Source organism: Eschrichtius robustus, chromosome 8, assembly GCF_028021215.1.
Source record: "Eschrichtius robustus isolate mEscRob2 chromosome 8, mEscRob2.pri, whole genome shotgun sequence".
Lineage (NCBI taxonomy): Eukaryota > Metazoa > Chordata > Mammalia > Artiodactyla > Eschrichtiidae > Eschrichtius > Eschrichtius robustus.
In genome coordinates this window covers 102,342,469-102,361,869 of record NC_090831.1, presented here as the reverse complement: position 1 = coordinate 102,361,869, position 19,401 = coordinate 102,342,469, and the positions used below count along the sequence as shown (strand labels likewise).

At 37.4% G+C, this 19,401-nt stretch overlaps 1 protein-coding gene across 1 annotated transcript in view; it reads left to right on the top strand.

The window, feature by feature from the left end:
• The window catches only part of SLC13A1 (solute carrier family 13 member 1), a 75,809-nt gene that overhangs the window by 15,841 nt on the left and 40,567 nt on the right, over positions 1-19,401 (top strand). Inside the window, exons 2-6 of the mRNA XM_068550073.1 lie at positions 3,615-3,743; positions 5,671-5,807; positions 7,991-8,178; positions 8,791-8,848; positions 8,927-8,975. Of these exons, the coding sequence (XP_068406174.1) occupies positions 3,615-3,743; positions 5,671-5,807; positions 7,991-8,178; positions 8,791-8,848; positions 8,927-8,975 (561 nt within the window). The remainder of the gene's footprint in view (positions 1-3,614; positions 3,744-5,670; positions 5,808-7,990; positions 8,179-8,790; positions 8,849-8,926; positions 8,976-19,401) is intronic.

The window sequence follows — 19,401 nt, the reverse complement described above, 5'->3', positions numbered from 1 at the left end:
GCTCCATAGACAAGATGTAAATGTGAACCTCACATTGAAGAATGGCCAAGTTTTCACAATAGATTATGAGTCTAGGGATTCAGCTTGAGCAAAAAGACACTTACTGGAAGCACGTTTCTGGTTTGCAAGTTGGACCCAGGGATAATGATAAAAGGGAAGGTCCGAAAGGTTACCTCCTCAAACGAGGTAGTAACCCAGGGCTTCTCAAACTGTAACTTACGTGAGAATCACCTGGGGAACCTTAAAATGGTGATCCTGATTCAGAACGCCTGGGGAAGAGCTTGAGATGCTTGCATTTCTCACAAGCTCCCAGATCATGTTGATGCTGCTGGTCTGTGGACCACACAGCTGGTAGGCAGAGAAATCCAAATGAGCCATCCAAGTGTTGATTCTCACTTGGTGATATGCAAGGAAGAGCAGGTAGGCAGGTAGGCAGCATTTTTATTACCAGAGATTTTACTCAAATGCTGTCTAAGGCCAAGCAGGTAAGAGAGTGCGTGAGATGGTGCAGAGGTACCGTGCAGAACTGAAAAGCACAAGTCAGTCTCTGAAGGCGAATTTCGGAGTCCTCAAGTCTGGAGAATTACTGACCTGGAAGAATATGATTCCAATGTTACCAAATTCCTTCATTTTTCAAGAGAAGCCAGAAATCTGGATTTTAAATCTAATATGAAATCTGCTGGTTTGTAAATCTTGACTCAAATTAAATGCACACACACACATACCATTGTAAGTCAAGTAAACTGTATTTTTTGCTAGATTTGGCCATCAGTTCGCAACTGCTTCATCTACGTAGTTAAACTAGGTCAAAGGGTCCAAGAGGCCACGGTATGGTCACACGCAGGTAGAAGCTGTCACTTAAGAGTATCTGGGGGCTCACTGGTATGACTGCCTGATTGAACATTATGGATTAGAGTTCAGAAGGGTGCATGATGAGGGGCAGGGATCAGAACCCAAATATGAAGAAGGAATATAGATAAGACGCTTTAGAAATATTTCAGGAAGTACTGGGGTGAGTTTTTTTTTGGTTTTTGGTTTTTGGTTTTTTTGGCTATATTGGGTCTTTGTTGCTGCGCGCGGGCTTTCTCTAGTTGCGGCGAGCAGGGGCTACTCTTCGTTGCGGTGCGCAGGCTTCTCATTGCGGTGGCTTCTCTTGTTGCGGAGCACGGGCTCTAGGCACGCGGGCTTCAGTAGTTGTGGCACGCGGGCTCTAGAGCACAGGCTCAGTAGTTGTGGCGCACGGGCTTAGTTGCTCTGCGGCATGTGGGATCTTCCCGGACCAGGGCTCGAAGCCGTGTCCCCTGCATTGGTAGGTGGATTCCTAACCATTGCGCCACCAGGGAAGCCCTGGAGTGAGTCTTATAGTTAGAATGAAGGTGGCCTTGAATGCAAGATGAGGATTTTGGATTCTTTTCAATAAACAACTGAAAAATCACTGACTTGATCTTATTTTAAATCAGGGCTGGGCCAGTTAAAACATGAAAGTCGTCTACACAAGCAAATAATTTAATACTTGAAATTTTGCTTTTTATTCTGTCCCCAAAGTTGCCCCATCTGAGCAGACGATGAGTTCCTAGCTGAAGTAGACCCATGTGGAAATGAAATTTCAGCACTATGGCAGGGGTTGTGTGTGGTGAACAGAATTCACTGGTACCATACTCTGTTTATTTTTCTGATGTTTTTGCAGTCCCTTAGAGATTGGTGCTCCAGGCACTTGTCAGGGTAGCTAGTCCCTTAATCCAGCCTCATGAAAGGGAATGACAAAAACGAAGCAGATTTTTGGAAGATCACCTCATTCTGGAACAGCCTTGCCTGCAGTGGAGGAAGTAGAATGGAGGCAGAAGGTCAGGTTTTAGAGGTAAAATGACAGGGGGATGGATAGGACCAAGAGACTGGTTGGTTGTGATTAAAAAGCAAGATAATAAAAAGGTCCATTTTATCTTTGAAATCTAGTTTCTTGAAAGTATGATAGAAAACATAGGGTCATAATGAAGAGCTTTGGGGTTATCCACGTGTTCTAACTAAGAGAAAAAGCAGGCCTGGTCATTCTCTACACTGGCATTTTATTTTATTTTTTAATTAATTAATTAATTAATATTTTTGGCTGCGTTGGGTCTTTGTTGCTGCACACGGGCTCTCTCTAGTTGCCGGGAGCGGGGGCTACTCTTTGTTGCAGAGCACGGGCTCTAGGCGCACGGGCTTCAGTAGTTGTAGCACGTGTGCTCAGCAGTTGTGGCTCACGTGCTCTAGAGTGCAGGCTCAGTAGTTGTGGCACATGGGCTTAGTTGCTCCGCGGCATGTGGGATCTTCCCAGACCAGGGCTCGAACCCGTGTCCCCTGCATTAGCAGGAGGATTCTTAACCACTGCGCCACCAGGGAAGCCCTACACTGGCATTTTAAATTAAGCTCATATTCACAGATTCTCTCCAGAGCAAGCCAGGAGGATTTAGTCAAAGCTCAGCTTTGTTTCACTGTTTTTTATTGTTTGTCAAGATTATAGAGGCAGACTTTGTGTAATATTGTCAACATCAAAACACCTTTAGTCTTTCTCCTTGAAAAAGCACAACAAAGACATGACACAATCATGGCTTATTAAGAATTTCTTAGAAACCCACTGAAAGTACAGGGTTGCTGGATGAGTAAATACCAGGCCCAGAGGACTCACCCTGAGGTAGGTGAATCAGAGGGCAGCAGAGCTAGAAATGTTATTGTCCTGGGAAAGCCTTAAATAAAAGACCTCATTAAACTCAGACAGCAGTTTTTGTAAATTTGTAAATTTTTCAAACGCAGCTCAGGATTTGCAGAGATTAAGCAGTGTGAGAGCAAAACAAAGCCTATAAGAGATGCTAACCTTTATGATCACTTAGTACATCCTGGGTGATTTCATATCAAAATTATTTATATAAGCCAAACATAATGACAAATTCCAACCATTCCTTAACAATGCCCTAAAATAGAAACCCCCAGTTTTATACCTAGCAAAGCAGAAGATTCTATTAAGAGTCTCCATCCTGTTGAGTCCCCCTGTGTCTTCCCAGGAGCTCAGCTATCTTTCTAAAAAGCAAAGCAGAGGCTCTTCACTTCCAGGTCTGTGTCACTTAGGAGCAAATTCAGTCTTACCCATGCATGTAACAGGGCACTGTCCTTCTTTCCCCGTAAAAAAGTACACCAATAATTTTCTTCTAGGTTGATTTGCCTTTTTAGTAGAGGGAGAGGAAGGTCAGTGTGCATGGTTCCCACCCAACCAAGACATGCAGTGAAAAGGCAGGGAGTACATTTTACAGGCCAAATGAAGGTGACGGCAAACAACTATATACGCTGACATGAGCACAGAAAATTGACTACATACTGTTGTCTGTTTTGAAGAAAATGTGAAGGAAACATAACAAATAAGGATGTTTTTATGTCATTGGTTTTTCATGTGTATTAAATTTTGACTCCTGGAACCCCTCAGAAATAACCATTTGCTGCCCAGCTCAAAGGGGCAGGGACCTTCAGAGTTTCTTCTTAACTTTCTCTGTGACTCGACTCTATCCAGCAAATGTGATTGTGATTTGAACGATAATTTCCCAGCCTCGTTATTTCACCTGGCATTTTGCCTTTGTTCTGTCCAGGAAGCAGAATGTGCCTACATCCTGTTTGTCGTTGCCATGTTTTGGCTGACAGAAGCTTTGCCTCTGTCGGTAACAGCTTTGCTGCCTGGCTTAATGTTCCCTATGTTTGGGATCATACCTTCCAAGAAGGTAAGTTCTCCTGCGAATGTTTGACATAATTAGATTCCCTACTTCGTGCTGCTACTTCCAATGAGAAAGCTGTATTTAAAAGGAGCAATAATCCTGTTGATAAAGCTTCCACATAAGTCCTCCAAACTTCCAGCTGTTTCTTGCCTCTAGAATTCTGCATGTGTGTCCACCTTCAGGTGGACAAAAACAAAACACAGACGGTGGCTTCTTGAGTCACGTGTGTCAGTAGGAGAAATGTGTGTCCAATCTTCCCGGGCTGACATCCACGCCCTGTGCCTACCTCCCAAGAAAAGGGCCAATTCTTTCACGTCCTGCATCAGCTTTTTCTAGTCAACAGAACTCGGTCTCACACAGTGTTGGAAAAGCAATTCTTGTTTCTAATGAAGAAAAAGCTTCCCTGTTTTCTTTTCCAGAAACCTGCCATTTCAGAAGATAAGGCCCAATTAACTTTCACATGTATTTCCATTTTGTTCTTGCTGAGAGTTTATTCATGCTGAGAGGTGTTTCTTACCTTTATACAATCTAAGGGTACCCATCTGAAGAAAGTGGATTCAGTTTCCCATTAAAAGCATGAAATGCATTGAAACCAGAATATCTGTCTCCATGCAGCTTTCAGCCACCCAGCACACAACTGCCTAAAACCACAGTTGAAACATTCTCAGGAAAGATGTCATGTTCAAGATGCCAGGCCATGCAATTTATCACCTTTGGATTTCTATCTTCTGCCTGGGCCCAGTACTGCTTTCATGAGGCTCATCTGTCCTGTAACGTGGGTGGAGACTTTTGTTTTTTAACTAACCCATAATACCCATGATACAGTTTTCTTCCCCTGTCCGTGGGAGAAGATTTTACCACAGCCTTGTGATTCAATTTAAGCCAAGCATTTCGTAAAGTCAGGTCTCTTGAATATCAGTACCATGAGGTATTTTTAAATAAGGTTTCTATGATTAGATAAGTTTGAAAAATATGTATAGGGTATCCCACACTTTGAGAGTGATAGTATACACTAGTGTTTAAAGGTTTTGAGAAGGCCTACAAGAAAATTCTAGAATCTTAGAAAACTCTGTTTTTTAAACTTATTTGACCACAGAAACTTTTTTTTTTTTTTAATGTATTTATTTTTGGCTGTGTTGGGTCTTCGTTTCTGTGCGAGGGCTTTCTCTAGTTGCGGCAAGTGGGGGCCACTCTTCATTGCGGTGCGCGGGCCTCTCACTATCGCGGCCTCTCCTGTTGTGGAGCACAGGCTCCAGACGCGCAGGCTCAGTAATTGTGGCTCACGGGCCCAGTTGCTCCGCGGCATGTGGGATCCTCCCAGACCAGGGCTCGAACCCGTGTCCCCTGCATTGGCAGGCAGATTCTCAACCACTGCGCCACCAGGGAAGCCCGAAACTTTTTTTTTAAAGAAAAATATTATGTACCTTTCAGAGCATTCTTCGGTAAATCCTGCTCCAAGTGGTTGCCCAAGTATCTGTATACTCTCCTAGTCTCCATTCAAAATACAAAAGAGTGACTGCAGTTTTGGCATAATGGTGGTGATAAAGATATTGGCAAGCCAAAGCTTGACTTGAGACTTTCCCAGATCATAGTCATGGCCATTCTGCCATAGGAGCACAAACTAATTCACCCCAGTTTACAGATGGAGAAATTAAGGCACAGAAGGCACTTGCCTGATGTTGCTCAGCTCTTTAAAAACTCAGGATATGGGTACCCTTTTTTTTTCTATATACTTTTTTCATAGCACTACTGTTTCTGGATAAGGATGTGGAACTTACTTAAATTTGTATTCAAACACATCTACATTTCTTTCAACAAAACAGAAAGATTATGTAGTTGAAGGTCAAAGTTAAGAGCAGTGAAACAATGTCTTTCTGGTGCAATGTTGTTTTCCCCCCACCAACGTAAATAATGGGTTTAACTGTAATTTCAGGTGGCATCTGCTTATTTCAAAGATTTTCACCTACTGCTAATTGGAGTCATCTGTTTAGCAACATCAACAGAAAAATGGAATCTGCACAAAAGGATTGCTCTGAGAATGGTGACGATGGTGGGTGTGAACCCAGCATGGTAAGTGCTGTGTTCACCGTTCCAGGTTTACATTCCAAACAGACCATTTTTGTGCGGAGCAAGTAAACAGATAAGTAAGTAATGCATATCCAGGCCATCATTTGTATGGCAGTGTAATTCATGACTTTTTTTTTCTCTGCAAATATGAAAGTGATATAAAAGGTACTTGAGTTGGAGGAGGAAAAGAAAGAAAACTTTCCTTTCACTGCAGGTCTAGTTACAGGGAGATTGGAATAAGTGCACACAACTCGTTCACCTTTTATGCACCGTAGGAGTCAAAGCTGAGAGAAGCCTTGAACCTCAACAGACAAGACTGACAGACTTCAGAGTAGATTTCAGTGCTATCTTGTTTATTTGGCTGATTACACATTCAAGACTTGTTCAAGAGTATCCTTGATCATCAGGGAGGATGTTAAGAACCAAAGACATTGCTGACAAAATACAAATATGTGCAGAAAAATTCCAAGGTGAACATTTCTCTTTTTAAATGAACTGTTCCAAAGTGAAGCAATTAAGAAGGTTCATTTATAGAATGTGAAATCACTCGTTAGACTGATTTTCCCCAGTAAAATAAATGCTTTTTTCCATTAAATTGATTGGCTGTTTTGGTTTTAATTCTAGCTCTTGTTAAGAACATAGATGGGAGCTAAAAAAAAAGAAAATTCCAGTGTCATAATCATTTACCTAATGGCATTATGCTTTAAAGCCTTAGGTGGTTCTTCCCTTCTCATCTTTCTTTAAAAATAGGAAAATTGTATTGAATTATGTTGCATAATTCGTTCCAGGGTGTAACCACATCTGTGTTTATCATTTATGGAGCAAACTGTTTTGTTAAATAGAAAAAAAATTCAATAACTCAGATCAGACACATTTTAAAAAATATCTGTTACTTAAAAATTTTACAACATGTATGTATTAAGGGTATTTCACTCTTACAATGAAATGGTGTTCCATGCCTCTTAAAGTGCTGTAGAAATGTGTCTCTTTTCCTTGGCCACCTACTCACTGGCCCCAGAGGGTGAGGTCATGCACTGCACAGTGAGGCAAGGGTCCTGTCCATTATACCACTAAGCGGTTTTTCAATTTAAGGCATTTTTACCACACAGAAGTTTTATCAGTTCCCACCCTTTGTGTACTGAAAGATTTCTTGTTTTGCCAGTGCCTTAAGTTAAAATTGTTTCTTTTTTTTATTTTATTAAGAATCATTTCTTGTTTAAACAGTTTTCTTAAAAGTTTTCTTTTGTTTTGTTTTACACATAGAAAATATCCACCTTATCTGTAGTTGGAATTTATAGTGCGGAATTTTTCTCATAGATCTATTTCAAAAGAGAGTCAGAGAATTTCATAAATGGCTCTATATTGAAAGATGTGCTTCTGAATGATTTTCTTGGACCTCCTACTCAAAAGAGATCGTTTTTTTTTCCCAATTGTGATTTTGAAAGCTTATAGACATGGTTTAAAATCCTATAATCTTAGGTATGTTATTTTTTAAGGGAGAAGAATTACTCTATCTGTAAGAGGAGACAATGTAATACATCCAGTCTTGACAACAGGCAGGGATGTCAGATTCAGGAGAGCATGAATAATTGAATCTACAGAAAATTCTGAAACCTCATTTTAGCTAGTGACTTTACCCATTTCTTCCACCTACCATATATTGAACCAGAGTAGTTAACAAGTAAAAAGCAGATTTATAAATATTAACCTCCCTCCTTGCCCTTGTGCCTCCTTGGCACATATACTAATAATCAGAGATACGACCCAAACATAAAAGAAAGGATAAGGGATCTTAAATGCAAATGCTGACCGCACCTTATCTTACTAGTATTTGAAGATGTGTCATCTGTAAAGGGCATTCAAATATTTGTGTAATATTATAAGCTGTTACACCATCTACCAACTTGCAGTTTGATTATAAGTTTTATCATTTTTCTGGTTTCGGAGAGAAGATCCTTACGGTTTTCAGGGAGACAAACCTCATAAGAAATCTGCCCTTACATGTGCCATTTTGATTTCTACCTGGCTATAGCTGTCCTCAGAGTTCCTCATCAGGGAGGAATCTTAACCTTCTATGTTTTGAAAAAATTAATTCACAACTCATAAACAACATCCTTTACAGTTAAGTGATACAGAGCTAGTGAAGCTAGAGAGTACAGTTCATAATAAAGGCCCTCTCATTTCAGGCTGACCTTGGGGTTCATGAGCAGTACCGCCTTCTTATCTATGTGGCTTAGCAACACCTCTACTGCTGCCATGGTGATGCCCATCGTGGAGGCTGTGGCCCAGCAGATCATCAGTGCTGAAGCAGAGGTTGAGGCTACTCAGATGACTTATATCAGTGGATCAACCAATTATGGACTGGAAACAGATGGTATCACATGTTGATTTGGCCACAGTGGGGTCTAGTCATTTGGGCAATAGAATAAACTCAAGAATTCTGGGTTATATTTTGAACTAATTGTCCATACATGCATGATGGGAATTTAACCTTCTTCTTTCTCTATGTTCCAGTATTTATACAAGGGAATTACATTTACCCAAATATTTTACTTTCAATTAATGGTTGAATTTACATTCTCTGCCAAAAGGGAAAGAATAAGTATGACGTTTCTATCCTCCAGCCAGTCTGTTAGAACTCTGTCTTTCATGCCTTTATCAGTAGACCTCCAGGTTACTCTTTTATACTGAAATGACTTTTCCTGCATAATATTGGGAACCTTTAATTCTCATATTCTATTTGGAAACAGCATCACATTTTACCTTGGTTATTTCTGGTCTGATAAACTGCTCTGATGCAGTGAAGAAAAATGTTGGGAGGATATTGGTGTTTGTAAAATACTTTATTATGATGACTGTTATGTCAGTACAAGGTGAATTTGTTTATTTTCAGTTTCTAATAATGCTTCCATCTTCACACACACACATACACACACTGATAACCCTTCATTTAAATTATTATTTTTTTCTATTTAATGTTTTGCAGAAAATGTTAATGGACATGAAACAAGTGAGAGGAAAGAGAAAACAAAACCAGTTCCAGGGTAAAGAATATTATTTTGATTAGGATTTTCTGAATTACATTTTAATAAAATTATAAACTGGGTCAATTTGTTTTTCAGATACAGTAATGATGCGGGGATAATTTCAAGCAAGATGGAGATAGAAAAGGTACATTAAATTTGATTCTCTCTGAATAATTATATGTAAAATTATATTAGATCTGCAGTTAGATATGTATGCATTTTAAAACCTGTTACTTGCTTCCTTGTCTGTAAATTACTTTACTTGCTTACATCAAAGCATGTTGTAATGGTTTGATAAGCTTCATGGATGGACTGAAATCAACATCCTGATAGGAAACATTTTAGGCTCTGAAAATCAGCCTCATTTTCTCCTTTTACCAGGTTCATGGTGATGGCAGTTAGCGTTTGTAGTTTAAAGAAATATAATGCTAGTCTCAGATTGTTGTTTCATTTTCTTATTAAAATCTTGCTGCCTTTTTATTAGGCTCATCCTATTTCTTCCAGGTTATGAACTTAGAGCAACTCCTATTCATGTAGTTACAATCCAGTTATCTTTAGTGTCTTCCTTACCACTAAATTCAATGCAGAATTCATGAGCCACTACTGTCAAACACAGATGGAGGGGTTGTAGCTATTCTGCCTATTAAAGGAAGGAAAGAGACTTTTGTAAACTATCCCATAGAATTCATTTACCCAGAATAAATCAATTTTAAAATACTATACTAGGTTGTATTGGGAGCAATATATCTCGAGACCATTGAAAAATAATCCTGCATAGAAATAGTCCGATGGTAACCATGGCGTTAGAAATATGAGAGTGGGGCATATGTTCCTTCCTCAGGCTATAATGCATTAGCATGCAACTCAATAGGAAAAAGAAAACTTTCTTGTTATTTACAGAAATCTTCAAGGAAAGAGCGATTTTTATGTAAAGAGAAAACTAATACAAAGATAAGTTTTAAACCACTAGCTACAGGGTATATTAAGGGTTTTTAAGATGAGAATTGAATACATATTTATGAAAACATTATCATCTTTAGGGAGAGAAGTAATTCTTTTAAAACATAGAAAATCAACAGTATGCCAGCTGCATCACAGAAGAATGCATTAGAAATAAGCTTTAAAAACTGCTGGATAAAAAAAACAAAAAACAAAAAAACTGCTGGATATACTTGCACTCGGTAACTTTCTTGTGGTCATCTTTACAAACGCAGTTTTCTGGCGTGATGCCTAAATTTTGGCTTCCAATGGATTTGACATCCAACACTGTCCTAGGCATTGTAGGAAGGTCTGTTGATGAAAAGACCTGCTCCTTAACCGTAAGCAGCTCAGAGTCTAATGGGGAAGATGGACTTTAAAAAAATGTGTGACATAAATACCACAGCAAAGGTGCACACAGAGGCCAGATCTCCCAGAAGCTGGAGCAACTAGCTCAATCTAGGAATATTGCCAGAGGGAATGTGAGGTAAAGGAATTTGAATCTGGAGCAAGATGTCGTGTGCAATCAGGGAAGTGCAAACTCCATGAGCGCAGGGACTGTGTCCACTTGGTCCAGCATATAATCCACTAGCACATTCCATTGTTTGACAGAGAGTAGGTATTCAATAGATATTTATCTTGACTAATTAACGAAGGAGAGAAAAAGGAAGAGGTAACATAATCAGAGAATATGATGAATTCAAAGACCCCGAAATGTCGAGAGCAGGGCTTTTTTGGGGAAACATCGCCAGTGCAGGTGCCAGGAATGAGCTGTGGAAAGTGAAATGTTTGGATAGGTTGGGCCAGGTTAAAAATTGCTGTTCATGCCATGCAAAGGAGTTTAGTTCATCTTAAGGGAAATAGAGAGCTTTGAAGCCAGGAGGCAGCATGTTAAATTCTGCCCTTTGAGAAGCTTACTGTGGCAACAGCGTGAAAGGCAGAGGGTATGGACCTAACTGAATTTTTTGATTAATCTGACTTTGTGGATGAGAGAGAGAAAAGTATAGAAGATGCCCCTGCTACAGTAAGCTAGGTAAAGGCAGATGGTGATGCCACGGACTGAGATGGGAAACAGTGAGGGGAAATAAGTTTTCAACGGGGAGAAGTAAGGTAATTTGGGTATATTTTAGGCAGTAAAGATTAAGATCTGAGTTTGGGAGAGAAGAGCAAGACCTTTGAACAATGATTCTATGGTCTTTCTAGAACTTTATATATAAAAATTCAGCTTGGTGTAAAAGAAAAATTAAGGGATCACTTTTTGCTCTGTAATAGTGCTATTTATAAGAGATCACATGAAAGTATTTTTTACATACTGTACATTTAAGATATGTTTTGATTTTTAGCAGTTACAAATCTCTTCTCAGATATAAACATATTGTATAGTTTGTGTTATAATTATAATAAATTGCACCTGTTCTTTGCTAGATTTAAACTAGATAATTTAAGATTAACTGATCATGTGGATGAATCTATATCTACTTAATCTAGCTATAAAATGGAAGGAATATTTATATTCATAATGTTTTAGTCTTCTGCTTTTTTCAGGAAGTTGGTGGGACATTTTATTGAATTAAAATAAATCCTGTGTGGTTTGGCTTTGAATGTGAACTACAAGTCAAAAAAGATCCAAATATTACTCCTTTTGAGAGGGGATGATTTAAAATAAATTTCAAAGAAGAGAAAAAAAATGAAAGGCATAGATTTTTTAGTAATTTGCACCATTTTGCCATGTTTTTACACATCTGAATCACCAACGTGTTGATTTGATATACTTACATATTGCAAAATGATCTCCACCATAGCTTTATTTAACACCTCCATCACATTACATAATTACCATTCCTTTATTGCAGTGTTAACATTTAAGATCTACTCTCTTAGCAACTTCCAGCTATGTATATAGTATTAATTATAATACTCATGCTGTACATTAGATCCCCAGAACTTATTCATCCTAAAACTAGCAGCTTGCACCCTTCGACCATCATCTCCACATTTCCCCCACCCCCAGCCCCGGGTAACCACCACCCTACTCTCTGTTTTATGAGTTTGGCTTTTATGGATTCCACATATAAATGATACCATGCAGTATTTGTCTTTCTCTGTCTGACTTATTTCACTTAGCATAATGCTATTATAATAAGAGCCATTCTAACAGGTGTGAGATGATAACTCATTATACTTTTGACCTGCATTTCCCTGATGATTAGTGGTGTTGAGCACCTTTTCATGTACCTGTTGACCATTTGGATGTCTTCTTTGTGAAAATGTCTATTCAGTTCCTCTGCCCATTTTTCAATTGGCTTGTCTGGGGATTTTTGTTTGTTTGGTTGGTTGGATGTTTTTGCTAGTGAGTTGTATGAGTTCTTTATATACTTTATCAGTCCTAAAATTATTGTTAATAGAACTGCAAAGTTTTGGTAAAGATGATAACGATGATAATTTGATGATAATTTTCCCATTGCTGCTGCTGCAGCAGCTGATGGTGATGATTATATGCTGGTTTTGAAGCTGATGGATATTCAGCGGTTCCTCAGATTCCAGGAACTGATTAAGGAGCACTCCTATCTAAGAGTCATATTCCTAAGCTGCATACTTAAAAAAGAGATGTCTTCCATGACTCACCAAGTTCCCTTTTCACTATAGGCAATGGCCCACCCATTAGCAGAACTCCCTACTCATGCCCAGAATAAAAATGGTGGGTAGGTACTTAGCCCATAAATTCTATATTACTCCAAAAGTAGCTGAAATATGTTTAGAGAAGAAAAGGAACAAGAAGAAAGGAAGACCCCAAAATGACACTGACATACATGAGGGAATAGATTTGTCAGGTTCCAGTGGAGCAATTGGGAGACCAATCATCACTCATATTATTTCCATAAGAAATGATTTCCAGGTTTCCAGAAATCTATTTTTACATACCAAGAGAAGAATCAAGTTGCTATATTTTTTCCTTCTTTCAAGCACTAGTATTAATCAAAGAGATACCCCAGATTTTTACACTAGCTCAATTTCTAAACCTCCAGACATCTTTGAACGAAAGGAATTGAAAAATCAGTAAACTTTTAATGAAAGGCCTAAAATAATTGTTTTCCATTCATCTTATATAATTTCTTGTTCCCCAAAGGGAAAAGTTCAAAGGAAAATTTCCTTGAACAAATTGAATTTTGCTTTTAATTACGTGTTGTTTAGTTTGGGGGTGAAATTCTTATTATTCAAAATCAAATTCTGTAAGAGGGCACTCTTTAATATTCTCCAAAAATTCTAAGAACCGTATAACAGTAATTAGCATGGGTCATAATGTCAGGGACTAGGGGCATTAGTTCTGCCGAGTAAGGAGATATCAGTTCTAGAATATCTGGTCCCTAGATCAAATGTGGAAAAGGAATTTTAGATTAGATCAAGTAGGTGCTACAAACAAAAGTTCTTCTTGATTACTCTTGCCTTCTCTTAGACCACGTGAAATTCGGCAGCAAAGCCAATTGTTAATGCCTCTCAGACCTCACTTGAGACAACTCATGGGTCTCCTTTACTCATCCTGCCAAACCCTGAGGTTTATAGAGAGGTGAGCAGAAAGAGAGGGAGAATGATTGAGAGAGAGAGAGCCTATTACACACCCTTTAGGAATCACAGCAGCATCAAAAAGACAAGAGATAACAAGTGTTGTTGAAGATGTTGAGAAAAGGGAGCCCCCTGTTCATTGTTGGTGGGAATGTAAACTGGTGCAACCACTATGGAAAGCAGTATGAAGGTTCCTCAAAATATTAAAAATAGAACCACCATAGGACCCAGCAATCCCACTACAGGGTATATATTCAAAGGAAATCTGCACTCCCATGTTCATTGCAGTAGCCAAGATATGGAAAAAAACCTAAGTGAATGAATGGATCAAGAAGATGTGGTATGTATATACCATGGAGTATTATTTAGCCATGGCAAAAAAGGAAATTCTGCCATTTGCAATGACATGGATGAAACTTGAGTGCACTATGCTAAGTAAAATAAGCCACACAGAGAAAGACAAATACTGCATGGCTTCATTTATATATGGAAATCTTTTTTTTTTTAAAGTAAAACTCATAGAAACAAAGAGTAGAAAAATGGTTGCCAGGGGCTGGGGCAGGGTGGTGGGTAGGTAAATAGGGAGAGGTTGGTAATAGAGTATAAGCATTTGGCTATAAGATAAAGTCAGAGGACCTAATGTAAAACATGGGGACTAGGGTTGATAATACTGTTGTATGGTTGAGATTGGCTAGGGGACTGGTACTTGAATGCCTCACCAAAAAAAAGAAAAAAAGAAGAAAAAAAGAAGGAAAAAAAAGGAAAGAAAGAAAGAAAGAAAGAAAGAAAGAAAGAAAGAAAGAAAGAAAGAAAGAAAGAAAGAAAGAAAGAAAGGTGAGGTGATGGATGTGTTGATGGGCTGGATGGGGTTAATCTTTTCATAATGTATATGTGGATCAGATCACTATGATGTACACTTAAAATATCTTACAATTTTATTTGTTAATTATACCTCAATAAAGTTGAAAAAGATCATGGGATATTTAAAGTGTACATCGTGGTGATTTGATGAAGTATTCATGGTGAAATGGTTTCCCCCATCTGGTTGATTGGCACATTGATCACCTCACATATTTATCCTTTTTTCTTTTCTTTTCTTTTTTATTTTTTGGTGAGAACATTTGAGTTCTACTCTCTTGGCAAATTTCAGTTGTCAAGTGCAGTGTTGTCAACTCTAGTCACCATGTTTTGCGATGGCTCTTAAGTCCTTACTCATCTTATAGCTGAAAGTTTGTACCCTTTACTTGGTCTTTTTTTAACTTGGCAGTTTTCTGTGCCTCTGGGAGTACAAGATGAAGTTGAACTTTCAAAAGAAATTGTAACTATTCTACTCACTAATCCAATTTATGAGAACTCATTCCATTCAACTGAGAATTTGGAAGCCTCATTATCAATGGTATTAAATCAGAACAAAGGATGATATTCCTGACATATACTGGGGATCCAATATGCCCCACAAAGAGGCTTCACTAAAGTGAAGGTAAATGCCTGGGTATCAGCAAACAGGTCAAACCCGATCCACATGAAATTCTGCCAGATGTATCTTCCGAAAGAAGAGAGAAGCGGGTGGCAACAGTTGGTGGGGTAAATTCACTTCTGAGTAAATAATTTATTTTAATATTCATTAAAAAAAGAGAGGAATCATAGCAGCAACCTGTGAACACGACCTCACTCGAGATTTTAATATTTATTGTAGTCAAAGCCCTAGCTGGGCTCCATTGGTTTACTTAGCTAGGTTTCCACAAAACATTTTGTTATTAAAGAAATGATTGACTATTGATACCTTTTCTTCCATATATCTTTCATTTTTGAATCACAAAAATGTGGTTCTTCACATTTTATATTGTTAAAATATTATCTAGCAAATAACAAGAGCTTAGCCATGTTGGAAGCATCTGTACTTTCCTCTAACTGTACAATAAACCACCCATACCATAACATTTATTCTAATACTGTATTTTGTTTCCTAAAATCTTCAACAATATTTTTCTTTTCATATTCCAATGATATTTCCTAACAAAGGAATACATTTATTTTGTCCCCAAATTGTTTTTCATATATCTTGATTATGAAATATTTTAATATACATATTTAAAGAATGTAACAAAAATTTAAAAGAATAATAAGATGAATAAAATGGTATTTACCAACACCCCAGCTTAAGAAATAGAACATAACAATTTCTAGAATTCTCCATGAGCTCTTCTCTGATTCCATCTCCTTTCTTCACACCATCACATCCATCCCCTTATCAACGTAGCCACAGTCCAGAATTTCATGTTAATCATTTTCTTATTTTCTTTTCAGTATTACCACTTATATTAGTTACTTCTTCATCTCAACAAAGACCAAAAATAGCAATAGTTTTAATAAGATAGAAATAGGCTGGTATGGTGACTCCACAATCATGATGACCTTGACTCTTTCTATCCTTGCTCTGCCATCATCAGCACTTGATGGCTACCTCATGGTTCAAGATGGCTGCCTCATCTCCCTCTATCCATTCTCTGTTCCAGCTAGCAGGAAACAGAAGGGAGAAAGCAGAAGGCATATACATATACTTAGCAATTATTCTATTACTTTCCTGGATTCAGAATTATTCATATTTTCTATTTCTCCTTGAGTTTTAGTTATATTTTTCTATGAATTTATGCATTCCATTTCAAATTTAGTAGCATGTTGTTTATAATATTCACTTATTACCTATTTAATTTATACAGTATTTTTAGTTATGTATCTTTTAATTCCTAATATTTTTACTTAGGCTTTTAAACATTTTTGGAATAATTCTTCCAAAAGTATGTCGATTTTATGTCTTATAAGTCTTGTCAAAGAACCAGCTTTTGGCTCTTTTGATCCTATTTCATGTTCTACTTTATTAGTTTCTTCTCTTTATTACTTCGTTCTGTCTATTTTATCCTTGCATTTAGTTTCTGTTCATTTACTTTTAAAAGTATACATTTGCATTACTTTTTTTGAGCTTTTCTTCTCTTCCAAAGTAAGAATTTGAGGAGACAAATTTTCTTCCATTTCTTCCACTTTAGCTGTATTCCACATTTTTTAGTTCTTTGTGTTTTCTGATTTCCATTATGCTAGAGTCTTTGATCCATGAGCTGCTTAGACATGTGTTTTAAATTTTGAAATAAATAAGTCTTCTGTAGCTACTTTTTGTTTTTTTATTTCTAACATAAATTTACTGTGGTCAGAAACTGGTCTGTATGACATCAGTTCCTCTAAACTTGTTGAGGCAGATTTGTGGACTAGCATGTGGCCAATTGTGATAAATATTTCCTTGCGCTAAAAAAGGATTGCGTATTTTCAACTTACTGGGTGCAGTATTTTCCAAGTCTATTAGATCAAGTTTGCCAGTTGTGATTTTCAAATTGTCTGTGACCTAACAATTTTTTGTCTGCTTAACCCAGCAATTAATGAAACTGTTTTGTTAAAATCTCCCTCCATGATGTGGCTATATCTATTTCTCCTGATAGTTCTGTCAATTTTGGTTTCTATATATTTTCAGATTATGTTATTATCCCTATCACATAATAACGTTTAGAATGGTTATATGTTCCTGGTTAATTAACACTTTTACCATTTTGCAGTGTCCCTCTCAATCTATGGTAATGTTTTGGGGTCTTCGAGTTTGTCTGCTGATAATGTAATAGCAATGCCAGCTTTCTTTAGGTTAGTGTTTACCTGACATTACTTCTATCCTTTCACTTTCAATAGTTCTATGTCCTTATACTTTAGATGTTTCTCTTATAAAAAGCATATTGTTGGCTTTTGCATTTTTATCCAGGTTAGAAATTTTTGCCTGACAAGTTTGATCCCCTTGAACTTTCTGTGACTTTATAAATTTAGAATAATTTTTAGTGCCAGATTTCTATTTTTTCTAAATATTTATTCTTTCCATCTCTCTTTCCTGCATTCTTTTTTATTTTTTTGTTCTTTATTTTTTATATCATCCTACACACACACACACACACACACACACACACTTATACTGACGTCCTATGCTGCTATATTATTTATACATCATTTCAGTCATTTTTACCACTATAAAAAGAACGGGATTTTTTTCTAATAGCATGTATGTTTTGATTTTTTGCTCTTCACTAAGAAATTACAAAGGAAGCTTCTACATACTTAACATTTAGGATATAACATTTTGTAAAATAAATCCTGGATTCAATTGATTTTTGACATTGCTAGAAACATAGAATTTTTATGAAAAGTCCTGTCTTGAGTGCTAAATTTTGAATATCTATTTGTTATACTATTACTATATAAACGAATATCCCAATTCACAATATGCATCATAATTCTTTATTAACTACAGTGGATAAAACTCCTATTTCAAGGAGTCTTATTGATAACTTCAAATTTGTTACCAGCTCTTCTGAGTTGTTCAGGTTATTGCTAATTAGATCTTCTCCAGATCTTCATGAAGAATTCATATCACAAGTAGGAGAAGGATATCCTCTTATATTTTCTTGTATTATCTTCATTCTAGGTTTTTTGTTTTTTTTTTACATAAGTCATTTCCTGTAGAAATCATTTACAGCCGTAAGCACATTATGGGAGGGCTAGTTTAATTAAAACTAGAAAGGATAATTTGTTATCCACTTACCAAGCCCAGATAAACTCAATATGCCGAGAGTGAACAAAGTGGGCAGGGCCCTATTGTCAGTCCCTCTGTGCACATGGAACTTTCCTCTCCTCTCCCTTTACCTCCATCATCCACCAATGTATGGGCCATGAAGGCACTAAAGTCAATCTGTGCAATAATTATTAGTCAAGAATCATTTATTTCTTGGGGTTTTTTTAATGTAAAAAGAGAAATATTGCATCTTCCAACAAGATAGCAGATTGAATAGGTCCATTTACCTTCACTCTATCCCAAATCTCCATTAAAACAAGAATAGACTTTTAAGTCATAAGTCACAATTATAAAATTATCAAGAGAGGAGATGACAGCAAAATCATTTTCGAAGATGGAAAGTTAAAGAATGGGTGGGAAATGCCTCAGTTATCCCATGAAAGTGGAATTCTTAAGTCAACAGTAAATTACAAAAATAAGCAATCTCATGTCCATTCTCTAGTAGGTCTGCGTCTTTATTCCTGTTCTGCCCCCAGCTTCTTCATGACCATTTTTTTTTTTTTAGATTCCATATATATGTGTTAGCATATGGTATTTGTTTTTCTCTTTCTGACTTACTTCACTCTGTATGACAGACTCTAGGTCCATCCACCTCACTACAAATAACTCAATTTCATTTCTTTTTATGGCTGAGTAATATTCCATTGTATATATGTACCACATCTTTTTTTTTTTTAAACGTCCTTATTGAAGTATAATTGCTTTACAATGGTGTGTTAGTTTCTGCTTTATAACAAAGTGAATCAGTTATACATATACATATGTTCCCATATCTCTTCCCTCTTACATCTCCCTCCCTCCCCCCCTCCCTATCCCACCCCTCTAGGTGGTCACAAAGCACTGAGCTGATCTCCCTGTGCTAAGCGGCTGCTTCCCACTAGCTATCCATTTTACGTTTGGTAGTGTATATATGTCCATGACACTCTCTCACCCTGTCACATCTCACCCCTCCCCCTCCCCATATCCTCAAGTCCACTCTCTAGTAGGTCTGTGTCTTTATTCCCGTCTTGCCACTAGGTTCTTCATGGCCTTTTTTTTTTTTTTCCTTAGATTCCATATATATGTGTTAGCATACTGTATTTGTTTTTCTCTTTCTGACTTACTTCACTCTGTATGACAGACTCTAACTCCATCCACCTCATTACAAATACCTCCATTTCATTTCTTTTTATGGTTGAGTAATATTCCATTGTATATATGTACCACATCTTCTTTATCGGGCTGGGGGAAGGGTAAGCTGGGACAAAGTGAGAGAGTGGCATGGACTTATATATACTACCAAATGTAAAATAGCTAGTGGGAAGCAGCCACATAGCACAGGGAAATCAGCTCGGTGCTTTTTGTCCACCTAGAGGGGTGGGATAGGGAGGGT